This window comes from Bos indicus x Bos taurus, chromosome 25, assembly GCF_003369695.1.
Source record: "Bos indicus x Bos taurus breed Angus x Brahman F1 hybrid chromosome 25, Bos_hybrid_MaternalHap_v2.0, whole genome shotgun sequence".
NCBI classification, from domain to species: domain Eukaryota; kingdom Metazoa; phylum Chordata; class Mammalia; order Artiodactyla; family Bovidae; genus Bos; species Bos indicus x Bos taurus.
The window spans coordinates 40773873-40796308 of NC_040100.1; the positions used below are offsets into that span (position 1 = coordinate 40773873).

General features: G+C 60.4%; 3 protein-coding genes across 7 annotated transcripts; 1 reads left to right on the plus strand and 2 right to left on the minus strand.

The window, feature by feature from the left end:
• Positions 1 to 24: 24 nt before the first annotated feature.
• Positions 25 to 3858, minus strand: DNASE1L2 (deoxyribonuclease 1 like 2). Its single transcript, XM_027527817.1, is given in 7 exon segments — positions 25 to 1210; positions 1549 to 1800; positions 1913 to 2198; positions 2278 to 2361; positions 2456 to 2544; positions 2637 to 2824; positions 3048 to 3858. Coding segments are annotated over 6 exon segments (909 nt in total). The 5' UTR covers positions 2781 to 2824; positions 3048 to 3858; the 3' UTR covers positions 25 to 1156.
• Positions 3859 to 3926: 68 nt separating this feature from the next.
• On the minus strand, positions 3927 to 13829 carry E4F1 (E4F transcription factor 1). 5 transcript variants are annotated; one of them, XM_027527807.1, is made up of 15 exons: positions 13129 to 13829; positions 10717 to 10865; positions 9648 to 9753; positions 7482 to 7553; positions 7164 to 7357; positions 6948 to 7068; positions 6685 to 6837; positions 6428 to 6594; positions 5901 to 6110; positions 5550 to 5658; positions 5216 to 5433; positions 4888 to 5086; positions 4673 to 4815; positions 4541 to 4603; positions 3927 to 4463 (listed from the first exon to the last, which is right to left on the minus strand). In XM_027527807.1, exons 1-15 carry the CDS (start codon positions 13283 to 13285, stop codon positions 4107 to 4109), a joined length of 2418 nt encoding a protein of 805 aa, XP_027383608.1. In that variant the 5' UTR covers positions 13286 to 13829; the 3' UTR covers positions 3927 to 4106. The 5 variants fall into 5 exon arrangements, with proteins under 5 accessions (XP_027383608.1, XP_027383607.1, XP_027383606.1 ...); XM_027527806.1 differs by having other exon boundaries at positions 5550 to 5655; positions 9648 to 9756; XM_027527805.1 differs by having other exon boundaries at positions 9648 to 9756; positions 13129 to 13828.
• A 5730-nt stretch (positions 13830 to 19559) lies between these two features.
• Positions 19560 to 22409, plus strand: PGP (phosphoglycolate phosphatase). The gene is made up of 2 exons (XM_027526898.1): positions 19560 to 20273; positions 20373 to 22409. The coding sequence occupies exons 1-2, from the start codon at positions 19634 to 19636 to the stop codon at positions 20696 to 20698; spliced, it is 966 nt and encodes a 321-aa protein (XP_027382699.1). The 5' UTR covers positions 19560 to 19633; the 3' UTR covers positions 20699 to 22409.
• Positions 22410 to 22436: the final 27 nt, after the last annotated feature.

The window sequence follows — 22436 nt, forward strand, 5'->3', positions numbered from 1 at the left end:
CTTGGAGAGAAAGAAGGGAGGCACTTTACATTGCAAGTGTCCTAAATGTTATTTCAGAAAGATCTAGCAAGAAAAGGTGGTCCAAACTTTGGAAACAAAGGTTTTACTCTCCAGTATAATTCAGGCCAATTAAATCTTGCCAAAGGTGAGATGCTTCAAAAACCAGCAACCTCATCGGGTCCCTGTCAATTACACTGTGTACCCCAGTTCTGCTTGTCCCCCACCCTTGGGATGGGCTTACCCCAAGTGCAGGCTTCCCTGGCAAGCCTCTGCCCCGTGCAAGGCTCCTGAGGAGGAAGCTACCAGGAAGGCACTTTTGAAGGGGCTGTACCACAGTGAGTTGTTGGGGTTCTATGGGCGGGACCCTAACCCAGCCTGCCTGCTCACCAGTGAGGGGGGTCTCCCCAAGTCCCAGGGCCGCCAACCGCCTGGGGGCAGGGGGACAGCCTTCCTGAGCTCCCCCCGCCAGCTGCAGTGCTGGGTGGGACAGGACCCTCGTACCCACAAGTGCTGCTAGAGGCCTGCAGACCTGGGAACCGAGGCTGGAGGAGGATCACTGAGGATTGGGAGGTTGACCTTGCACATCCACACGACGTGTGTGTGAGAGCACTTACCCATGTGCACTCAGTTCAGGTGCTTGGAAGCACTTAGTTTACACAAAGAGCAAGAAGTTTCCGGCAGTGGGCACAGGCACTGTCTTCCGGAGCCAGCCAGGTCTGGAAGTGGTCGGTTCCCAGCAGAAAAATGTGTGGGCAGGCCAGGCTGTCCTTGTCCCCTAGGTGGGCTGGGAGGAGGGATCCACTGGGTGGCAGGACCAAGGTCTGTGTCCCAGAAGGGCTGAGCCCTAAGAAGGGACCTGGAGGAGTCAGAGCCCACACGTGTGTGGAGCCCTGGCTGAGTGTGTGCTGTTTATCGAGCTCAGCTGCGTGCCCAGCATGCTGGAAGATGTTTCTCATAACCTTATGAGGTAGGTGGTGGCAGCCCATTTCATAGATGGGGAAATGGGCTCCGAGTGGTCCCATCACTTGTCCAGGCCCAGCTGCCCCTGCCCTGCAGCCTCGCTGGGGGTTGGCTGGCCATGCTGGAGGAGTCTGTGGGGCTTGCTCCTTGTGGCCAGAGTCTGCAGGCAGTCTGCCCCAGCCAGGCCCCAGGGCTGTCAGTGGGACTTGAGGGTCACCTCCACAGGAAAATGGTCACTGATGGCCAGGGCCTGGAGGGAGAAGGGGCCAAGCCTGAGACCCTGCTGAGCAGCCAGTCCCACAAGCACCACCCTGGAAAACTGCCCCCCACCCAGGAAGGGGCCCACTGGGTGTCCAAACAAACTGCTGCATCTGGGGGGAGGTGTTGGCGTCTACGCCAGCTGTGGCCTGTGGGTGGGCTGGGAGCACAGTCTCAGGACCCCACTCCAGGGACGAAAGAGCTTCCTACACTGCCACCGCAGGTTTGTTCCATTCGGCCAGACCTGAACCTCTAAGGGCCTTTTCTAGAAACGCTAGTGCAAGGCAAGTGCCTGGTGCCCTGAGGTTGGGATCCCGGTCCAGCACTTGCCTGAGTCTGGTCCAGGCCGAATTCCTCCTGGAAGTCGTGCACGGTGGCTGACTGATGCTTCAGGCTCTTGCGCAGGCGGGAGCCACAGACCACGATGCGGTCGTAGGCGCAGTCCGAGTTGCCCACCGTTGTGTCGGCGCTGTCCGGAATGAGCCACTTGAAGACCTCGCTGCTGCGCAGGCGGATGGCCGGCCAGTCCTGCTCCCGCACGTATTTGCAGTCGGCGTTGAAGTCGCCCAGAAACAGGATGTCCTGCGGGGCACGGCGGGCAGGTCTGAGGCTCTGTGGCCAACCCAGGAGCACGACTCCCTCCCGGGTGGGGTCGTGGGGGCGGGGCGGGGCCTTGCGGACGCGGGGCGCTTACGTCGGTGCCCCACTTGTCGATCACGTCCAGGTACACGTCGTAGAGCGCATCGATCTCGGCCACAGCGTGGTGCGGCGCCGCGTGCAGTGGAATCAACACCAACTCCGTGGCGGCTGCAGGAGAGACTGGGTGTCAGGAGCCGGCGGCGGGGCGGGGCGGGGCCGGCGGCGGGGGCGGGGCCTCACCGGAGCCGGGTGCTGAGACCTTGACCACAAACGGCTCCCGGCTGAAGGCGTCCTCAGCGTCCGGGTACTGATACGTGTCCACGACCGACACCGTGTCCTTCCTGGGGGCAGGGGGTAAAGGACGGGTGGGCGACGTGAGCAGGATCCCTGCTCCGTGCGCCCCATGGCCCCTCCCCTCACCTGTAGACGAACAGGTACATTTCCTTATACTGGTCCCGACCCAGGGGCTCACTGCTCACGAAGTTGTACTCGTGCCTGGACACGCTGCGGAGATACGGGCCGGGCCTGGGGTCAAGGCATCGCTCCGAGACCTGGGGTCCGGGCCGGGACTTCCCACGCTGGGCCCTGCCCGCCGCACCTGTTGATCTGCTCCATGAGCACGGACACGGCGCTCAGGTCGGGATCTCGCACCTCCTGCACGAGCATGACATCATAACCAGCCAGGATCTGGGGGAGGAGCCAGCAGGTGCAGGGTCAGGCGAGCCGCAGATCAGCCCGAGGAGCCCAGCAGCGACCCCGCCCCGGGCCCCCAGCCTCACTTGCGCAATGACGCCGCCGCAGCCTGGGTCCGACACTTTGCTGTCTCCGAAGCTCTGGATGTTGAAAGCTCCAATGCGCAGCGCCTGGGCTCTGGAAGCCCCCAGCGCCCACAGCATGGCCAGTAAGGTCAGGGGCCCGCCCATGGGCGGTCTTAGAGGGACAGACACGGCCGGGTGTGAGCGCGGACCTGGAGTGGGACACACCAGCCCACTCTTCATCTTGGCCCTAGGGAGCCGGGCCAGGCAGGTTCTGCTGCCCACCGTCCGCCCCCTGCTGCTTCCCAGGTCTCCCCAGGGTGCTGCTGGGCTCACAGCCTTCTCCACTCTCCTCTTCCATGGGGAAACTGAGGCCCAAATATTGAGAGTCCATTCCCATCCAGCCCCCGCTCAGCACTCCCACATTGCACTCACCTGAGGGGTGTGGATAGGCTCAGGATCTGTGTCCCAGTAGAGGTCTGAGGTCCAGGCTGGGGGTGTGTCTGTGGCATGAGACAGACTGCAAGGGCTGGTACAACAGCAGCGCTGGTGCCCTGGCTCCAGGGGTATTTGTAGCCCTGGCCCAGGGAGGGGCCAGACTGCACTGCATCCCGCCCCCTCCATGAAGTTGGTGGCTGTACTCCCGGTTCTCACCTCTCATCCTACAGAGGACCGCCCCCCACACACAGGGGGAGGTGGGACAGGGAGGCAGGACGCCCACCCTGAGACTGATCTGGGGCCCCCACACCTATCAGAACAGGGGTTTAGATGGCTCTGCCAGCCCAAGAGCTGCATCAGGACTGGAAAAGAGGGCCAGCCATGCCCACAGTCCAGGGCTTGTTCTTGTCCCCACCCCCGAGAAACTAGGTCACTCAGAATCTCCCTCAAGCTGCATCCCCGCAGGGAATCTAAGGGCACCCAATCAGGAAAGACCAGCCCTGTTTACAGCCCAGCATCTTCTGCTGCTTCTCCACATCATCACTTCAGGGACAAAGCCGAGACTCCTGGCTCTCCCGGCCTCATTCCCCAGCACCAGGGTCGGAAGCTGGCAAGCAGCATCCCCACCCACCCACTTCGACGGGCCACAGGAAGCGGGGTCACAGCTCCAGCTGAGCAGGGTAGAGGCAGAGGCTGCCTGTCCACATGCCAATGACACCTACACATCGCCAAGGTGCTGCCAGCCCCATGGGAGCCCTGGGAGGACTGGCCAGTCACCAGAGCCTCAAGGGTGGCCTGGGCAGGCGGGGACTTCCCCAGGGGGGAACTGCCAGACACCAGCCCCTGAGGCTGCTAATGCCACAACATCACAAGCGGTGGATTTTCACATTTTATTGTAAAGCAACCAAAAACTCTATTTACACTCCTGCATCGCCTCTCAAAGTCTGAGTTCTAAGCCCCTCTTGCCTGTACTCAGCCAGGCAAGTACAGGCAGGGAACCCAAGGTCCTCAGCTCCTGCCCCAGACCGGCCCGCCAGCCCCTGCAGGTGCCCGTGCTTAGACGATGACCGTCTGCACCTCAAGCTGGCCCTCCGGGGAGGCGATAACTAGCTCGCCAGCATGCTCCAGGATCTCAATGTCCTCCGACGAAACCATGGTCACAGTGGCCTGCTCAGCGCCACCGGTGCCCGAGCGGGCCGTAAGCACAGTGCCCTCGCTGATGGCCGAGGCCAGCGTCATGGCCACCTGCTCCGTCAGGCTCTCGGGGGTGGCGATGGTGATGGTGTCGGCTGCAGCCGCCTCTGGGCCCAGCCGCGCCTCCTGGTCCATGGTCACGTTCTGCACGATGATCTGGTGCCCAGCGCTGGCCTGGTGCACTATCTGCTGCACCACCTTCATGATGTGACTGTCCACCTGTGGGCGGCCCACAGCTCAGCCCGAGTCCAATGAGCATGCCAGGCCGCCCCTCTGCCCGTCCCCCAGTCCCTCACCTCCGTCTGGGTGCCCTCGATGATCTCCGTGGCTTCGCTGGTCTCTGCATCATCTGCAGTGGCCTGGATGGGGGTCAGAGGTCAGCCCTGCCCACCCCAGGCCTCATCCCAGCCCGGCAGGCCCCTGCCCACCTCTATGATGTACTCCTGCGTGTCGGCTACCACAGACGAGAACTCGACCAACACGGTGTGTGGGTCCTCGGTCAGGACGGCGGCGGCCGCAGTGGGGCTCTCTTCAGACACCAGCAGCTCCTCCACCTCCAACAGGCAGCCCCCTGTGGCGGGGAGCTCAGTCAGTGCTGGTTGTGGGCACCCCCTGCACCCTGCCTGCCAGCTCCCCACCCTACCTTTGGTCCGCAGGTGCCGGTTGAGTGTGCCGTGCTCGGCGAAGCCGCGGCCACACTTGTAGCACTTGAAGGGCTTCTCGCCCGTGTGGTGCCGCACGTGCCGCACCAGCGAGCCCTTCTCCCGGAAGCCGCGGCTGCAGAACGGGCACACATGCGGCTTCTCCTCTAGGTGCGTCCGGAAGTGCACCTGCTGGGCGTTCTGCAGAGACCGGCCCCCATCAGGGCCGGCCTGTCCTCGGCTCAGGCCCAGGCCAGGGCGAGGGGGCAGGGAACCGGGGACAGAGCGGGCTCAGGGAGCAGGCAGCCACGGGAGGGGTCCAGGGCCCACCTTGGTCTTGTAGCACTTGCCGCACTCAGGACAGGGGTAGGGCCGCTCGTCCGAGTGGACGCGCCGGTGGCCGCGGACGTGGGCGATGGTCTTGTAGAGCTTCCCACAGTCGCCGCAGCGGAAGCGGCGCTCGTGCACGTGCACCTCCTGGTGCTTCTTGAGCAGGTAGGCCTTGGGGAAGGCCTTGCCACACTGCGGGCACGTGAAGGGCCTCGGCCCTGCGGCCATGCTCCACGTCAGGCTGGGACCACCACCCGAGGGCCCCACCCTAGCCACTGGCCACCCGGCCTGCCTGCCGCCCGCAGCTGTCCAGGACAGTCACCCCGCCACCCACCTGCATGGCCTCTTTTGTGGGCCTCCAGGGTGGCCGCCGTTGGGAAGGTCTCACTGCACTGAGGGCACGGGTGGGTCCTGGGCACAGACGAGGCCTCGCCGGCCACCTGCTGGGGGACCACAGCACCCCTCCAGCACCCATAGCTGCACCCCATCAGTAGGGCCGGGGCCACACTGAGGCACCCCCACCCTGGGAGGCGGTAGGCAGTTCAGGGGACGAGTCGCTGCACACGGTGAGGAGCTTCCCACTGCCAGGGACGGCCAGGGACCCAGCAGCAGCCGGGCTAGCGTGTGACTTGGCACCCCAGGTCCAGCCCCCCTAGAAGGAGCCCACGGTGGGGCAGGGACCTACCGTCTCCGCCTGCTCCACCTCCAGCAGCGGCAGTTCCGGGGCAGCGTCTCCTGGCGACTGGGGACTGGACGCGGTGGGGGTGGCTGGCCCCAGGGCCCCCTCCTCCCCGGGGGCCCGCTCGAGGACAATGCCGGAGTTCTGCATGGCTTGGTGCAGAAGGTTCTCACGGCCACCCTCGCTGGAGCAGGGAAGCTCCTGGGGGCTGGTGGGCTGCAGGGGAGGCAGAAGGAGGGGGCTGGCCAGGCGGTCCAGCACTCGGCACCGCCTGCCAGCTCCACGGCGGGCCACCCCAGAGCCCCGTGCACACCTGGCGCCTTCACTTGGGAAGGCTCCCCGCACCTGCCCTGGCCCCCAGCCCACTCCCCCTCACCCCTCCCTGCCACGACCTTGGTCTCTCATCTCCCTTCCCCTGCAACCAGACTGAGTGCCAGGAAGGCAGGCCCAGGTCAGTCCCATTCCCAGCGGAGCCGGTGCCTAGAACAGGGCCCAGACTGAGCAGACAAGGGCCACCCCTGACCTGCCCCCACCTCCGGGGCGAGGGCCTTCATGCCCAGGGGAAGCTCTTGCATCTGGACGTGGACTTCATGGATGACGGTGCCCTTGGCATCTGTCACCAGGTGAATCACCGGCGACGTCTCCATGGGCTCACCTGCCGACGACGGGGTGACAGGCCCCACAGTGGAGGCACCGGACCCTTTAAGGCAGAACCAAGAGAGCCCGTGAGGACACATGGAGCAGGGTGGTACCGAGCAACCAGGGCTAGCCGCGGAGCCCCCTGGCTGACCTGCAGGCACGTCCTCTTTGCCGACGACCACGTCTTTGCTCATGCTGAAGCGGATTTTCTCTGTACACGGGGTGAGAGACTTCAGGTGCCGGGTCAGTGCCCCCGACTCCCGGAAGCTCTTCCCACACTTGGCACACTTATAGGGGCGCTCGTCTGCGGAGAGAGCGGTGTCAGCCCCGGCCTCACACCTCCAGGAGTCAGGGGCGACAAAGCCCAGGAGCCGAGCCCCCGGGGCCAGCGGCAGCGAGCTGAGGCCGGCTCACCTGTGTGCCTCCGGTGGTGCCGGATGAGTGAGCCTTTGGTCCGGAAAGAGGCCCCACACAGTTTGCACTCGTGGTCCTTGCGGCTGCTGTGCGTGACCATGTGGGCCTTGAGGATGCTGCCCTGTGCAGGAGGGGCGGCAAGGCTCAGGCACCACCCAGCGAGGGACGAGCCGGAGGCCCGGCTCCCCACCAGCGCCCACGGCCCCGGGGCCTCACCGTCTTGAAGGTCTTGTGGCAGAGCATGCACACGTAGCGGCCGTCCTTGTTCACCAGCAGTTTGACCTGGGCCTGCTCGCCCTCTGCAGCGAGCCTGGGCCCCCGCTCACTGGAGCTGCCTGGGCCCTCGGCCATCTCGCTGTCCCCCGGCTCTGCCTCTGAAGCCACGATGACCTCTTTGATGTGTCCGCCTCCTGAGGAGAGGGAGAGTGGCCTGAGCCCCGGGATCCACCGGCCCTGCCGCCCTCAGATGGAGCCTGAGGACCCTGCTGGGGTCAGGGGGATCATCTCGACTGACCCCAGCCCAGCACACGTCACCTGCTCGGCCAGAAGGGATGGCGGGAAGGGATGCTCCGAATCCACGGGGTAGCCCAGAGGAACTCCAGGCCTCTGGAACACAGTTAACCAGGATGTGAACACAGATGCCCTGCCCCCAGCCAACAGGCACGCAGGACAAGACATGCACAGGTTCCCTGCTGTCCCCAAGGGTGGCCGAGCGCCAGTGCAGAGGCAGTGGACAGGCCAGCCTGCCTCCCTGGCTCCTGCTAACATGAAGAGGAAACACCCCTGAGACTGCCCACCAGCATGGGTTTCAAGGCAGGCAGGCCAGGGACCCGCCTGGAGAGCGATCGCTCTGGACACGCCTGGGACAGTCAGGGCGAGGAAGCTGGGCTTTTGCAGCTCCGTGGGTGTTGAAGAAATGTGACAATGTGCAAAACTAAGCTGTAAACACATTTCACCATTTCTGCTCAGGAAGATGACGTGTGGAAAACGGCTATGAAGCCGCTTCTTAGAAACCATCTCACTCAGGCCGGCGTCGTGTTTTGACAAGCCATTCTTCCAAAACAGAACGGAAGCTCCGTGACTCAGAAACAATTAGGGCATCTGGCACTCCTGCGGGGCTGACAGCCTCCCTCCACCCCAGAAGCCGGGCTCAGACCTGAGTCTGAGTGTCACACAGCAGACGGAAGGGCTGGAGAAAGGGGATCGTGGTTGCCCTGGAGCCAGAGATGAAAAGCAAGTTTGGTCCCAGGGAAGAGGCAGGGGGCCTGGAGTGGGTATCTGGAAGCTGTGTGGTCCCCGTGAACCCGCCAGCCCCGCGAGGGCTGGGAACCATCCTGGGATGATGCCAGCAGCTGGTGGCTCAGGACTCTGGCCTGGGCTCCAGATCACTGAGCCAGGGGGACATCTGGGCCACCCAGGACGTCTGCAGAAGGGAAACTCCCGGGGGCAAGAGAGGCAGGGGGTGCCCAGAGAGGAGCCCCTGGAGCATAGGGTGGGCCAGCTGGAGGCTGGGTGGCAGGCAGGGCCTCCAGGGTGCCAGCCTGGAGGTGCTACCTGAATCTAGGGCACGCGTTTCCCCACATGATACCCTCCCACCCAGAAACCAAATGCCACATCAGGGCTAGAGCCCAGCCCTGCCCCACATGTCCACACTCCTGTCCTGGAGGAGTGGCAGGCAACTGTCCTCATCCACAGGAATGTTGGGGGAAACGCGGCATGGAGACAGGCACAGGTCCCACGGCCTCCCCGGGGAGAGGGAGGCTGCCTGCTCCGAGGTCCCCGTCCCCCAAGCCACCTCCACCCCTCTTCCTGCCCCAGCTGGTCCCCAGGGCTTCCCAAGGCCAAGTTCTCCCTGTCACCCAAACCTTCCTGTCCAGCTATCGACTCGCGTACTGCCACAGCCCCTGCCCATTCCCTTCCCCACCTCCAGTGGCATCAGGCCAACCCAGCCTCTCTGCTGCCACGCTCACACCCAGCCACTGGGCCCCTCAGGCTGCCCTTTGAATGGCCCAGCAGCACGCTCCCTGTCCCCTGTAAAGGAGCATGTGACCCTATCCAGACCTCCCAATGCCCCCTCCCCTCCTGCACATCAATGAGATACTTCAGCTTTAAAAAAGCCATCAAAGAGCCTTACTTGGCATTGCACGCTCTTAAAAGCCAAAGCCGTGTGGGAATCAGGGTGGGAATTGCTGGAGGGAGGAAGCGCTAGGGAGGTGACAGCCAGGGTCAGGCAGCAGGTTGGGGCTGAGCTGGGCGCCCACACGCACCCCAGCCTGACCCTCCAGAGCTGACGGTGGGTGGGGAGCAGGCACTGGGGCCGCGGTGGGGGCTGGCAGAAAAGTGGGGAAGATTCTGGAAGGACCAGGGCAGAGAGTCTGGGGACACAGCAGGGGAGAGCAGCCAGCTCGTGGTCTGTGCACAAAGCGAAGCTGCCCCAAGGCCCAGCAGTCCCCCAGGGCTGCCAGGCTCTGGCTCCCCTTTTCGGGCAGGGCGGGGCCTGGTGCCCAATGCTCGCTCCTCCGGCAGGCCCTGCCCTGGGAAGGCGCGCACAGGGCCCCAGCTCCTCCTCAGCCAGGCCCCGCTCCCGGGACAGCAGACGGGCATGGGCAGCAGAGGTCCCAGCCCTGCCCACGGACGACTATTGGGTCAGTGCTGAGAAAGCTGCGCGTGGACAGCCACAGTGGGGCCAGACCGGCTTACCAACTATGTCAGGCGAGTGGTTAATGTCTCCTGCAAGCGCAGCCGCCTCCACCACGATGTGGGCCACAGTGATGGGCTCCTCTGAGCTGGCTGCTCCTGGTGCCACCTGCTATGGGGCGGGGGGATGGAGGAGACCCATCTTCAGGGCTCTAGGGATCAGGTGTGGGTTCACCCGGGGGCTCACATCTCCCCTGCAGAGCACTGCTCCCAGTCTGCTCCCAGCCTGAACCCCTCACCCCGGGCTCAGGGGTCAGCCCCATCACTCCAATGTCTCTGGCCAACGAGGGCCCCACACGAAGCCCTGAGCAGCCCGGGGAGCACTCCAGGATGAAGTGACCAGAAGCTCCAGCAGAGCCTCTACAGAGAGGAAGGGAGGACCTCCACCCACCAGCCCAGCCAGGGGGTCAGGAGAAAGGGCCCCCAGGGGAAAGGGGCTGGGGACCCTCCCAAAGAAGACGACACCCCTGGGAGGGGCAGGAAAGACCACAGGGCAGAGCAAAACAACTCTGGGCCCCATCCTCGGGCCCCCCTGGGGTGACTGGAGGCACCGACTTCTCTCGGAGCATCCTCGCCCACTCCTGTAGGCTTAGGATGTCAAGAGTACCCAGCCCACGAGGGTGCCATGGGCCTCGTAAGACTGTGTGCACAGCTCCGGTACACACGGCGTGCAACAAAGGTGGCCGTTTTTACAACAGAGCCACGCTTCATTTGTGGGATCCCCAGAAACCACATGTATAGGCCAGGAGGGCAGACAGAAGGACAAAAGCCATCGTGACGTCCCTGAGTCAGGATGGGCCTCAAGGAAGGAGAGACCCCAGGCCCCAAAGTGCAGGCTCCACACAGAGGCTGCTGAGCAGGCCAGCATCCCGGCCCGACCAGGGGAGCCCAGAGCACCCCCCACCCAGGACCAGATGCCACCCTCTGCCCTCCCCTTGTCACAGGGACCCAGCTGCATAGGTGTGTCCTGCCACGCCACCACCTCCTCCTCCTGCTCTCAGATGAGGGGTGGGAATGTGTATGCACACCTGTGTGCGGTGGTGGGGGGCGGGGGGGGGGGGGTGGTGCTCACCTCCCGACCCAGCAGCGCAGCCGCCGGGGTGGCGGGCAGGGCCTCCTGAGGCGCCCGCTGGCAGGCCTTCTGGAGCTTGTGCTGAACGAAGTCCTCCAGGGCAGTGAACTCTGCCTGGCAGCGGCCGCATCTGTGCACGTCGTCCTCATCTGCAAGGAGCCCACAGTCAGGGGGACTGGGGGGGGGCTCCGGTCCTAGGCACACCCACTCAGGGGTGGCATTAGAACCAGGGGCCTGCCCCAGAGAGAGCCACATATGGGAGGAGGCAGCCCTGACCATCCACTTGGGCACAGGATCCAAAGCCCCTACTTCAGAGAGGAGGGCAGAGAGGCCCAGGGAGCAGCTGGGAAGCAGGGGGATTCAGCCATGCTGGTTTGGGAACGGGGGAGGATCCGGGGTTCACATGTGCCCTCGGGCACCTCAGCAGCCGTGTCTGGGTCTGTTTCATCATCTGTAAAATGTGCCGACTTGGTTTGTGTGCAGCTCCAGCTGACAGGCCAGCACCCGGCAAACACTGGAGAGGTGAGGCGCCCTGACCCATGCCCGCTCTTTTCTCACTCTGACCTGACGCTTCACTGGTTCCAAGAGGGCAACACCTCCCTACCCTGATGAAGACGCCTGGGGGGTACTTCCCAGAGGGGCTCCACATTCCAGGGCCAGGGGCCATTGCCCCTGAGCCCCTCACCATCGAGGCTGACCAGCCAGTCCCTGCAGGAGGACTTCTGGCTTCCTGAGTTCCCTACAGTGTGCCAGGCACCTCCCTGGGGATATCACCCAATCCGACCAGCACCCTGAAGAAATGGAAATGACTATGCCCACTCCGGAAAAACAACCTGAGATCAAGGCTACTCTGCTGGTGAGTGTTAGGGCCAGAACCTAAACTTGAAGGTCTACCCCAGATACCCAGCTGTTTGCACCCGGGATGGGAGATGTTCCTTCTGCTTTTGTAAGAGTCTGTCCATTCCCACCACCTCATGTGCAATCCCACTTCAAGGTCAAACCCAGGCTGGAGCACCTAAGGAGCCCAGCTGATGCCTGCTGGATTAATGAACAAAGGGCCAAACCACAGCCGAGACTCGCCCACAGAAGGCCGCCTGGCAAGGGCGGTAACCCCCAGATGGCCCACAGTCACCGGCCAAGCACTCAGGTGCCTCCACCCTCCGAATCCTCCCAGCCCACTCACCGAGTCTGACTCGGCACCAGCGTGTTGACATTAAAGGAATCCCCACCGCAGAGGGGAACACTCCCAGCCCTGTAACCCTGAGAGGAAGCCCTGGGCAAGCCCAGCAGGGCACAGCAACCTCCAAAGAGACCCCACGGTGGTTGGTACTGCCCCTACGCAAGCTGGAATAAGAAGGAGCAAGGAAAGATGTACCGAGAATACAAACCCCGTGGGAACAAAGACCACCATCCCAGTATCACCAGCCAACCCCTGCCTGCCTGGCCCAGTCTAGAGTCTCCTGGGACAGGCTCAGAGGGCAGAGATCAGAATTCTGGCTCAGCGCCCCTGTGAATGTAGCCCTCATGGGTCCCCAGAACTGCTCTCAGAGATGCACATGCATGCTCTCCTTTGAGTCTCACGACCATCCTACCAGAAGACAGAGCCCCAGAAGTTAAGGGAGTGTGTTGAGGGGTCACACAATCCTGGCATCCAAATAATACGTGGTATTAAATAACTGGGTGACCTGGTCACTTTCACATCTTTAAACCTCAATTTTCCTCATCCACGAAATGGGAATAACAATAATGGCCTCTAGGGCTGGCTTGAGAATGAAAAAGGCTGAGGCAGGATGAGTGCTCCATACATTATCGTCAACACCGGTGTCTCCATTCTGTAAGCGGAAATGGAGGCTCAGAGAGGTATGTGGTCACCTGCGCAGGATCAAACAGCTAGAACGTGGCAGGTCTGGGGCTGGGCGGCCTGCACCTTTGCAGCACTGGGCTCTGCCACCTCCCTGTGGGTGCGGGAGAGACTGGAGGCCCCGCCCTCCCGGAGCCTCAGCCACACCCCGGCCAGGGCCCTGGTGGCCTGTCAGGTGAGGTGGGAGGGGACGCAGAGGAGGGCCGGGCCCTGTCTAGACGCGGAGACAGCGGGGCCGGCAGGCGGTGGAGCCTATTGCCAAAGTCTCCACTGACAGCCCGTGTGACTCGGACACCAGTGAGTATCCACGGTGGGCGCCGGAGCCCACGGCGGTGGTGATCGGCGCACCGCAGGGTGAGGCCCCTCCAGGGCCTGAGGAAACCAGAGGGCTCGTGGAAATCTCTGAGGCGTCCCGCGGAGACCCACGAGGTCTGCAAGGAAGCTGGCCCGGGAGGGTGTGTCGCGCCCGCAGCTCAGGCCGTCAGGGCCTCCACCAGCCAGGCTGAGCCGCCCCCACCCCGGCCGCGCCCGGCCCCGTGCGGCCCAGTTACCTTCCTCGCTGAAGGGCGCCGGGAGGCCGAGAAAGCCACCAGGGGCCAAGGCCGCCGCCGCCGCCGCGACCCCGCCCTCGCCCGCTTCCCGCCCGGCTTCGGCCCGGGCTTCTGCCGTATGCGCGGCCGTCACCCGCACTGCCATCGCGCCCTCCATGTCGCAACGCGCCGCAGGAAGATGGCGGATTTACGACCGTGTCGTCATAACAACGGGCCGCGCCAAGGCGAGAGAGCTAGAAGACGAGAGGAGGACGACGGGGCGGGGCCAGGGCGGGTTTGACGGGCAGGCGGAGGGGCGCCGTGCGAGGGTGTGGCCTGGAGGCGCAGAGGCGGGACCAAGCGCTGAGACAGAACATCCGGCGGAACTGCCGGGAGAGGTGTGATTACGGTGCAGAGGACTGACAGGCGGAGGGGCGGATCCAAAAGACGGGAGGGGCGGGGCCACGCCTGAGAATTGACATGCTGGGGCTGCGGTGCGCGAGCGGCGTTTAGGCGCTCGAGCCTGAGGAGACCGCCAGGTCTCTTGGGGGCGCCTCCTGCTTGGCCCTGAGCGCGTTCCGCTGCCGGGGTTCGAGCTCTAGAGGGCCGCTGCCGGGACACTGCCCCAGATCGGACCGGTAGAGTGGTGCTCGCTGCCCGCCTCTGATCCCCTCGGATGGCAGAGCCTCCCTTACTGGTTGACTCAGTCCAAGGACAAAACCCGAATCGGGGATCGCTTCACTAACTCTTTCATTCTTTAGCATAGTTTTCAAGTTGTGATAAATACACATAAAATTTACCGTGCGTGACAGTGCCTTCACAACGCTATGCAACTATCACCAACATGTAGTTCCAGAACGTTGTCTTTATTTCAAAATAAAATCTGTACCCACTGGCAGTCACCCCCCTCCCCCATTGTCCCCTCCCTCAGCCCCTAGCAAACCTCTTTCTCTGTGGATTTGCATTTTCTGGACATTTCGTATAATCGGAATTTTACATATGGTAGTCTAGTCAAGGCTATGGTTTTTCCAGTGGTCATGTATGGATGTGAGAGTTGGACTGTGAAGAAAGCTGAGCGCCGAAGAATTGATACTTTTGAACTATGGTGTTGGAGAAGACTCTTGAGAGTCCCTTGGTCTGCAAGGAGATCCAACCAGTCCATTCTAAAGGAGATCAGGCCTGGGTGTTCCTTGGAAGGAATGATGCTAAAGCTGAAACTCCAGTACTTTGGCCACCTCATGCGAAGGGTTGACTCATTGGAAAAGACTCTGATGCTGGGAGGGATTGGGAGCAGGAGAAAAAGGGGATGACAGAGGATGAGATGGCTGGATGGCATCACCAACTCGATGGACGTGAGTTTGAGTGAACTCCGGGAGTTGGTGATGGACAGGGAAGCCTGGCGTGCTGCGATTCATGGGGTCGCAAAGAGTCGGACACGACTGAGCGACTGAACTGAACTGAACTGAATCTTTTGCATCCTGTGTCCTTTACTTAGCATGATGTTTTTGAGGTTCATTCAGGTTGTAGCATGCAGCAGTACTTCGTTTCTTTTGATGGGTGAATAATTTTCCATTATATGAATAGACCAATTTTCATTTTGTCTATTTGGGTTGTTTCCACCTTTTCTATGATTGTAAATGGTGGTGCTATGAACATGAGCATACAAGTTTTTAAAACTTTTTAAGGTAGTATTTAAGTAGTTTTTTGAAGCTAAGTGTTTGACAGGATTTTCTCATTGAAGATACCAATCATCCCCATTTTGAAGATGAAGAAACTAAGGCACAGAACTGACGGAACACTTGCCCAAGTGCTGGCCAGAGGTCTAACTGCTGGCCAGAGGTCTGTCCAGAGTTGTGGGCTAGAAACCCAGAGGGTGTGCTGTCTCAGCTTAGTTACTCTCCGTGGCTCAGCTCAGTGCTGGAGACTCAGGTGAGTCAGGCCCCACTCCCTCCAGGAATGCCAGTCTCTGGGGAAAGCCAAGCAGGGACACAAGGCCCTGGGCAGAGAGTGGGCAGCTCTGTCCCAGGAAGGGCACCAGCAGAGACATCTCCATTCTGAGGCTGCCCAGCTCAGGAACCCAGGACCCTTCTGCACCTGGCAGGAGCTGGGATGTGTGAGACACAGGTTAGATCCCGAGAGGTCAGGCCAGGGTAACAGTGGGGCTGCTGTCTGCAAGGGGCTTGCTCACCATTGCAGGGGTTTAAGCAGAGGGAGTGACAGTGTTTCAGAAGGATCCTTCTGACTGCTGGGCAAGGAAGAAAGACAGTCTCTGAGAGGGACAAACAGGAGGAGGAGCAGGTGGGTGCTTCTGCTGCAGGAGGCATCTGGGAAGCACCTGGGAAGAAAGGACCAGGACACCTCTCGAGGATGTTCTGGGGAGTGATGGGAGAGCCAGCAGCAGAGAGGTAGAGGGAGACCCCCAGAGGAATGGAATGGGGGCAGACTTCAAAGACAGAGCACAGCCTGCGTGTGGGTGTACATGAGGAGGAGTTGGCCCAGAGGAGACCGACAGCCTGCCCTGCTCCGTGCTCCAGAACCTGTGTGACAGTTCTCAGCAAGAGGCCAGGGCTCCTACCTAGTTAGTCCCTGGGGGTCAGAAAAGGGAATCCCGATCTGGTAAGCTCTGAGCCCCGCTTCAGCTGAAGCCTAGGCAGACAGCAGACACAGGAGTTGATGGGCCTGAAGTCCCTGGAAGGCAGAGTGGCCAGGGAAGGGCTTCTCCCTTCCCCAAAGTCTCCCTTCCCCCAGGTGGCCTCCTCTCCCACCCTGCCCTCACATGGGCTCCAGCTGCACACTGTGTGTTTGACAGTTGACACCAGCCTCTCTATGGCCAGAGCCAGACAAAAACTCCATCACCCTCCAAAGTGAAAGTGTTCGTTGCTAAGTCCTGTCTGACTCTTTGCAACCCCATGTACTGTAGCCTACCAGGCTCCTCTGTCCATGGAATTCTCCAGGCAAGAATACTTGAGTGGGTTGCCATTTCCTTCTCCAGGGGATCTCCCTGACCTAGGGATCAATCCTGCATCTCCTATATTGGCAGACATCTTTTGCCGAGAGCCACCAGGGAAACCCGTCACCCTCTGTGACGGCGGCTAATCTCCAGTCCCCGGATGTACTTATATTTACTCAACCAATCCCACGTTGAGAAGTATTTAAGTTGCATTCTTTCCCCCCACCCACCCACCCCCCTTTTTTTTTTTGCCACTTCAGTCCTTTTTCTTTGTTTTAAAGAATTTTTGTTTGTTTTGTTTTGGCCGCAGATGCATACTGTGGGATCTTTACTCCCCAACAAGGGATTAAACCCACACCCTTGGCAACGAAGTCTTGTAGTTCTAACTGCTGGACTGCCGGGGAATTCCCTTCAGTCCTTTTTTTTGCTTAGCTCATTAGAAAGGAGAACATCTGTGAAAACACAGATTTAATGGCTATTGATAGTTTCAAATATAATTTAGATCATTTATTTATTTTTGGCTGTGCTGGGTCTTCATTTCTGCATGCAGACTTTCTCTAGTTGCAAAGAGCAGGGATTACTCTCTAGCAGCAGTGTGCAGGCGTCTCTTTGTGGTGGCTTCTCTTGTTGCAGAGCACGGGCTCCAGGGTGCACAGGCTTCCATAGTTGCGGCTCTCAGCCTCTGGAACATGGGCTCAGTAGTTGTGGCATGTGGGCTTAGTTGCCCCGCAGCTTGTGGAATCTTCCTGGACCAGGGATCAAACCTGTGTTTCCTGCATTGGCAGGCGGATTCCTAACTACTGGGCCATCAGGGAAGTTCTCTAATATAATTTAAATGCATGGAATGCCATGAAGATTAGTGTATGTCCTTGAACCATCTAAGTCCATGCCCCACTCCGCTTGTGGTCCAGCTTCCTCACTTGGGAGGGCCCTGGCACTGTCCATTGGCAGGTATACACTGAGCACCTACTGTGTGTCAGGGACACAAAGCCGTCATGCTGTGCACCTCTCCCATCCAGACGCATCGCACCTCTTCCAGGGACAGTCCTCCCCAGTAAAGGGTGCCATCCCTTCCAGCCTCCTTCAGGACCTTGTCCATAACCATCCCCTCTCTTGATACTGGCCATTCCACCTCTCCTGCCATGCCAACTCAGACCCTACACCCTATAGGGGATGTTAAACAAAACAGAGCTCAGCTTTGGGGTCAACTGAGTTTAATCCCAACTTTGCATTGCCCAGTTGGTGACTGTCTGTGGCTCATGTCCCCCATCTATAAATGGGGACATTAATCATCCCCGCCTCTGGGAGTTGTCCTGTGATTCTGACAAGGTAGTGCAGCACTCAGTGCCTAGACACTTACTAACTGCCAGTAAACCAAGGCAGCCAGGCAAGTACTGCGCCAGCCAGCCCTGGCTAGACAGAGCATTCTAGCCCACTCCTGCCAGTGAACCACACACACTGCCTCTGAGTGGTAAAGCAGGATTTGTGACCTCCTGTCAAATCAATTCTTCCCATGGTCAGATCCACCAATTAAACTGAATGGGAAGACACAGAAAGAAGGAGCTAGTGGGTACAAGATACTCCTAGCTAGTGGGTACGCCAGGCAGGAACACTGTATACCATGTCCCTGTCCTCCAGCGGTTCCCAGACCAGCCAAGACCAAACAACAGGCCATAGGGGAACAAGCAGGGCCTTAAGGTACTGAGGTTACTGGTTTTACTTCATGGGTTTGAGGGTGAGGCGGGCCCCAGAGTAGACTTTATGGAGACTTGGGACCCGAGAGAGAAGCAGAGATTTGCCACACTGGGAGTTGGAGGTCTGGATTGCCTGGCACAGGGTAAGTGCTTGGGAAGCTGGGACCTGCTAGTCTTCCCCCTGGCCTTAGTGAAAGTACTGAGAAAACCACACCTACTGTGTGAACTGGCAACTCCACTTCTAAGTATCCACCCAAGAGGAACGAGGGTCTATGTCTATGTCCCTCTAGGAATGAGGGAAATGAACGTGTAGGAAGAACCTTCATAGGGGCATTACTTACAATGGCCCCAAACTGGAAGCCACCCAAATGCCCATCAAGTGAGGAACAGGGGAGTAAATTCTTACAATGACCCATGTGGTAATTAAAAAAACAACAACAACACTGAGAAGAATGGATTTCATTGATACTATGTTGATCCAAAAGAAGGAATAACCAGGAGTACACAGGGCAAGCTCCTGCAAGATAGTCCAGGACAGGCAAAGGAGGCTGTGACTCACTCTGGTGACAGAAGTCAGAAAAGCAGTTGGAGGGGTAACCTCTAGGGACACATAGTGACTTGAGGGAAGTTTCTGGAGTGATAGAAATATTCTGTACCTTGATCTCGCCTGTGTTTACACAGGCCTGTTGTTCAGTTGCCCAGTTGTGTCCAACTCTTTAAAATCCTATCAGGCTGCACACTTAAGATTTATGCACTTAATGTTTTGTGTGTGTCCGACTCTTTGCAACCCCATGGACTGCAGCACGCCAGGTTTCCCTGTCCTTCACTATGTCCCGGAGTTTGATCAAATTCACATCCATTGAATCGGTAATGCCATCTAACCATCTCATCTTTTCTCGTCCCCTTCTCGTCCTGCCTTCAATCTTTCCCAGCACCAGAGTCTTTTCCAATGAATCAGCTCTTCTCATCAGGTGGCCAAAGTTTTGGAGCATCAGCTTCAGCAACAGTCCTTCCAATGAATATTCAGGATTGATCTCCACAAAAGTTAGTAATACGTATTAATGATGAGAGCGACCAGTTACTGAGTGCTGTGTTCTAGGCACTAACGTCCTTCTCTTAGACCCTGATCCCACTGCCCTGTAAATTATTCGTCCACATGACCACCAAGCACAGGAAAAGCGATTTTGCAAAGGCCTGGAAACGTCTTCCAGAACGCAAGTCTTGTTAGGAAGGAGCCTGGGCCTGCCTCTCAGGAAAGGCCATAATCGGCCAACGCGCAGACACTGCGTCCACGGCGCAGAACACCGCCCAGCGCCGACCCGGCAAAGGTGCGGACGTGACTCCTGCCGCAAGGAGACAGCAGACCCCTCCCGCCGCGATCCCGCGGAGCGCCCAGCCTGCAAGATAGGAGACAAGCCAGCCAATCACAGCCGGCCCGGCGCGGGGGTCACTTGATTAAGGGCCTCCGTCACCTAGGCTGACCAAGCGCCTCCAATGGGCGAGCTGTCCTGCAGCAGCCAATGAACACCAGTCTTACGTCCTGCGCCGGCGCTCCGGCTCCTCGGCCGAATTTCCGCAGTGAGCGCTCCACGCAGAATGCCGGTTGGCTTCCAGCCAGCCAATCACCGCGGCGTCTAGGGCGCTCCAGCCAATGGCCGCCCGCCTGTCCGCGGCGGACCGCGACGGTTGGCCCGGCGCTCCCGCAGCCCGCGGGAGGCGGGGGCGGATTGGCGCAGGCGGGGCCCAATGGGCCACACGCGCGAGGCGCGGGGCCTATGAGCGCGCCGGGGGCGGGGCGGGCCCGGCAGCAGGCGGCTGCGAGGAAGAGCGGCCGGCCGGTGGCGGCGGCGGCGGCCGGTGGCGGCGGCGTCGGCGGGCGGCCATGGCGGAGGCGGAGGCTGGCGGCGACGACGGCCGCTGCGTGCGGCTGAACGCCGAGCGGGCCCAGGCGCTGCTGGCCGACGTGGACACGCTGCTGTTCGACTGCGACGGCGTGCTGTGGCGCGGCGAGACGGCGGTGCCCGGCGCGCCCGAGACCCTGACGGCGCTGAGGGCCCGCGGCAAGCGCCTCGCCTTCATCACCAACAACAGCAGCAAGACCCGCGAGGCTTACGCCGAAAAGCTGAGGTGCCTGGGCTTCGGCGCCCCGGCGGGGCCCGACGCCGGTCGCGAGGTCTTCGGCACGGCCTACTGCACCGCGCTCTACCTGCGCCAGCGCCTGACTGGCCCGCCGGCCCCCAAGGCCTACGTGCTGGGCAGCGTGGCCCTGGCCGCCGAGCTGGAGGCCGTGGGCGTCTCCTGCGTGGGCGTGGGGCCCGAGCCGCTGCTGGGCGATGGCCCCGGCGCCTGGCTGGACGCGCCCCTGGAGCCCGATGTGCGCGCCGTCGTGGTGGGCTTCGATCCGCACTTCAGCTACATGAAGCTCACCAAGGCCGTGCGCTACCTGCAACAGCCCGACTGCCTGCTTGTGGGCACCAACATGGACAACCGACTCCCCCTGGAGAACGGCCGCTTCATCGCGGGTCCGTGCGCCCCGGGTGGAGGGAGGCTGGAGGGCGGGCAGCGAGCCCCTCCCGGCCTCTGACCCCCGGCACGCCTCCCCTCCCTCTCCGCCCCCGCAGGTACCGGCTGTCTGGTCCGAGCCGTGGAGATGGCCGCCCAGCGCCAAGCCGACATCATAGGGAAGCCCAGCCGCTTCATCTTCGATTGCGTGTCCCAGGAGTACGGCATCCACCCAGAGCGTACCGTCATGGTGGGCGACCGCCTGGACACAGACATCCTCCTGGGCGTGACCTGTGGTCTGAAGACCATCCTGACCCTCACGGGTGTCTCCAGTCTGCGAGACGTGAAAAGTAATCAGGAAAGTGACTGCATGGCTAAGAAGAAAATGGTCCCTGACTTCTATGTTGACAGCATAGCCGACCTTTTGCCTGCCCTTCAAGGTTAAAGATTTAGTGTCTTTAATCTCCAGAATAAAAAAAAAATTGAAACCACTCACCCAAATTAATAGGTGGGGCTTCAGCATCGCTCAGCTAGGTGGCTTCAAGTTTGCTTACTTGGAGTTAAGCAGAGGCGCTAGTTGTTAACCTTGTAAGTAAACGTTTGGGGGGCGACTTTGTTTACAGATACTTATATTTTAAGATGCACTTTTAAGCTTGGAGGGCATTGTGGGGATCCTGGGCCTTAGGTGCCAGTGGGCCTTGCTGTTGGGTTCAGTGTATGTCCAGGATTCAGGTAACCTCAGGGCCTACTGGTGGGACTGAGGTGGGTCTAGGGGTGTCATGTATTTATTGAAAGTTTCAGGAATCAGTGGGGAGGAGGCGCTACTCAATTCCACTGTTGTGAGCAACTTGTGCAAACCAAGCCAGGGCCCCATCAGTGTGGTCCTCAGAGGAACCTGCTGCCGCCTCATGTCCTCACCTGCAGGGTGGGAGCGAAGGAAGGGGCTGCTCTCAGGCGGAGCCTCCCTGTCCATAGGGTCTGGGGTGCTGCCCTCACCACCCCACACTTCCTTCAAAACCACTCCAGTGTCACAACTGAGTGTTCATTTTAGAGACCAGGGCTGCTACCCTCATGGAGTTGTGCATTTCTGTAAACTCAGCCCGGCTGAGCCTCGTCCTTTCCAAACGTGCATGTAAACCCAGGTGGTCTGGACTGAGCCTGTTGCTTGGCGAGCAGCCAGGAGGGCATGAATGCCATCGTTGAACTCAGGGCTGCCGTTTAGGGAGCTCAGAGCAGCATTGATACCAAAAGTTTTTGTTTTTTCGCTTTCTAACAATTTTGTCAGGTGGTGGATTTGAAGCGTAAGCGTATGATTAATAGCTGTGCTCTGTCTTATAGGGGAAATCCCACTGAAGAAGTCTGCGTGCCCCACAGCCAGCAGTTGGGCCAAAGGCACGTGCTGGCCAAAGAATGCTTGTCACCCAAGGCTCCCTCTGGGTAGGGGAGGAAAGAGGTGTCCCCAAAACAGGAATTGAGTCTTTTCCTGTCTTCCCAGACACTTGGTTGGGATAGATGTCATATCCCAGTGGTCCATGAGGCCATCGGTTTTGACCCTGAGGTCCCTTGTCACTTGCCAGCTGGAGGACTGGCTGGGTCCACTGGCCAGCCAAGGGTTCTTGGCAGGGGGCCGTGGCCTTTTCTGCCTGCGCCCTGAGTTGCTGACCTTTGAGGATGGGCCACTGGCTGCACTTGTAGGGGAGTGCCTGGGAAGCTGTTCCTTTTGGCCGACTACTTCCTGGTGCCTCGCCCCACACCCAGCAGCTTCTGCTCAGAGCCCACAGTTCTCTCCTAGCCTCAAGATCACCTTCACCCACCCTCTAAGAGTTCTCAGAGCAATAAAGCATGTCCTGAGCCTTGGCTCCTTCCAGGGCTGAGCGTCTGGGGTTCAGACTCTGCCGGGGGCAACACGAGGGCAGCAGCGCCTGTGAGGTTGGTGGTGCTGACGTTGGCTCTGTGAGGTCGGCTCAAGGTGGGTCTGGATGTTGAGCAGGCCTGTCAGGGCGTTGTCACCCACACCAGGAGCACGCAGCAGGGGCGGTAGCCGGCGACACTTCCCTCTTTGCCTGGGCAGCAGCCCAGGAGCCTGTGCATCCTGTCCCTCACCCCTGTTGCACTGTGTGAACCCAAAGGTGTATTAAACTCTCGACCACAGCTGACTCTGGTGTTCCTTGCTCTCGCCTGGA

Coding starts and splice junctions, on each gene's coding strand:
- E4F1 (XM_027527805.1), bottom strand. CDS start 13,285: ATGGAGGGCGCGATGGCAGTGCGGGTGACGGCCGCGCATACGGCAGAA. Junction 6,838..6,947: donor GCACCACCGGAGGCACACAG/GTGAGCCGGCCT, acceptor CTCTCTCCGCAG/ACGAGCGCCCCTATAAGTGT. Junction 5,659..5,900: donor AGGTGGAGCAGGCGGAGACG/GTAGGTCCCTGC, acceptor GTGGTCCCCCAG/CAGGTGGCCGGCGAGGCCTC.
- PGP (XM_027526898.1), top strand. CDS start 19,634: ATGGCGGAGGCGGAGGCTGGCGGCGACGACGGCCGCTGCGTGCGGCTG. Junction 20,274..20,372: donor GAACGGCCGCTTCATCGCGG/GTCCGTGCGCCC, acceptor CCGCCCCCGCAG/GTACCGGCTGTCTGGTCCGA.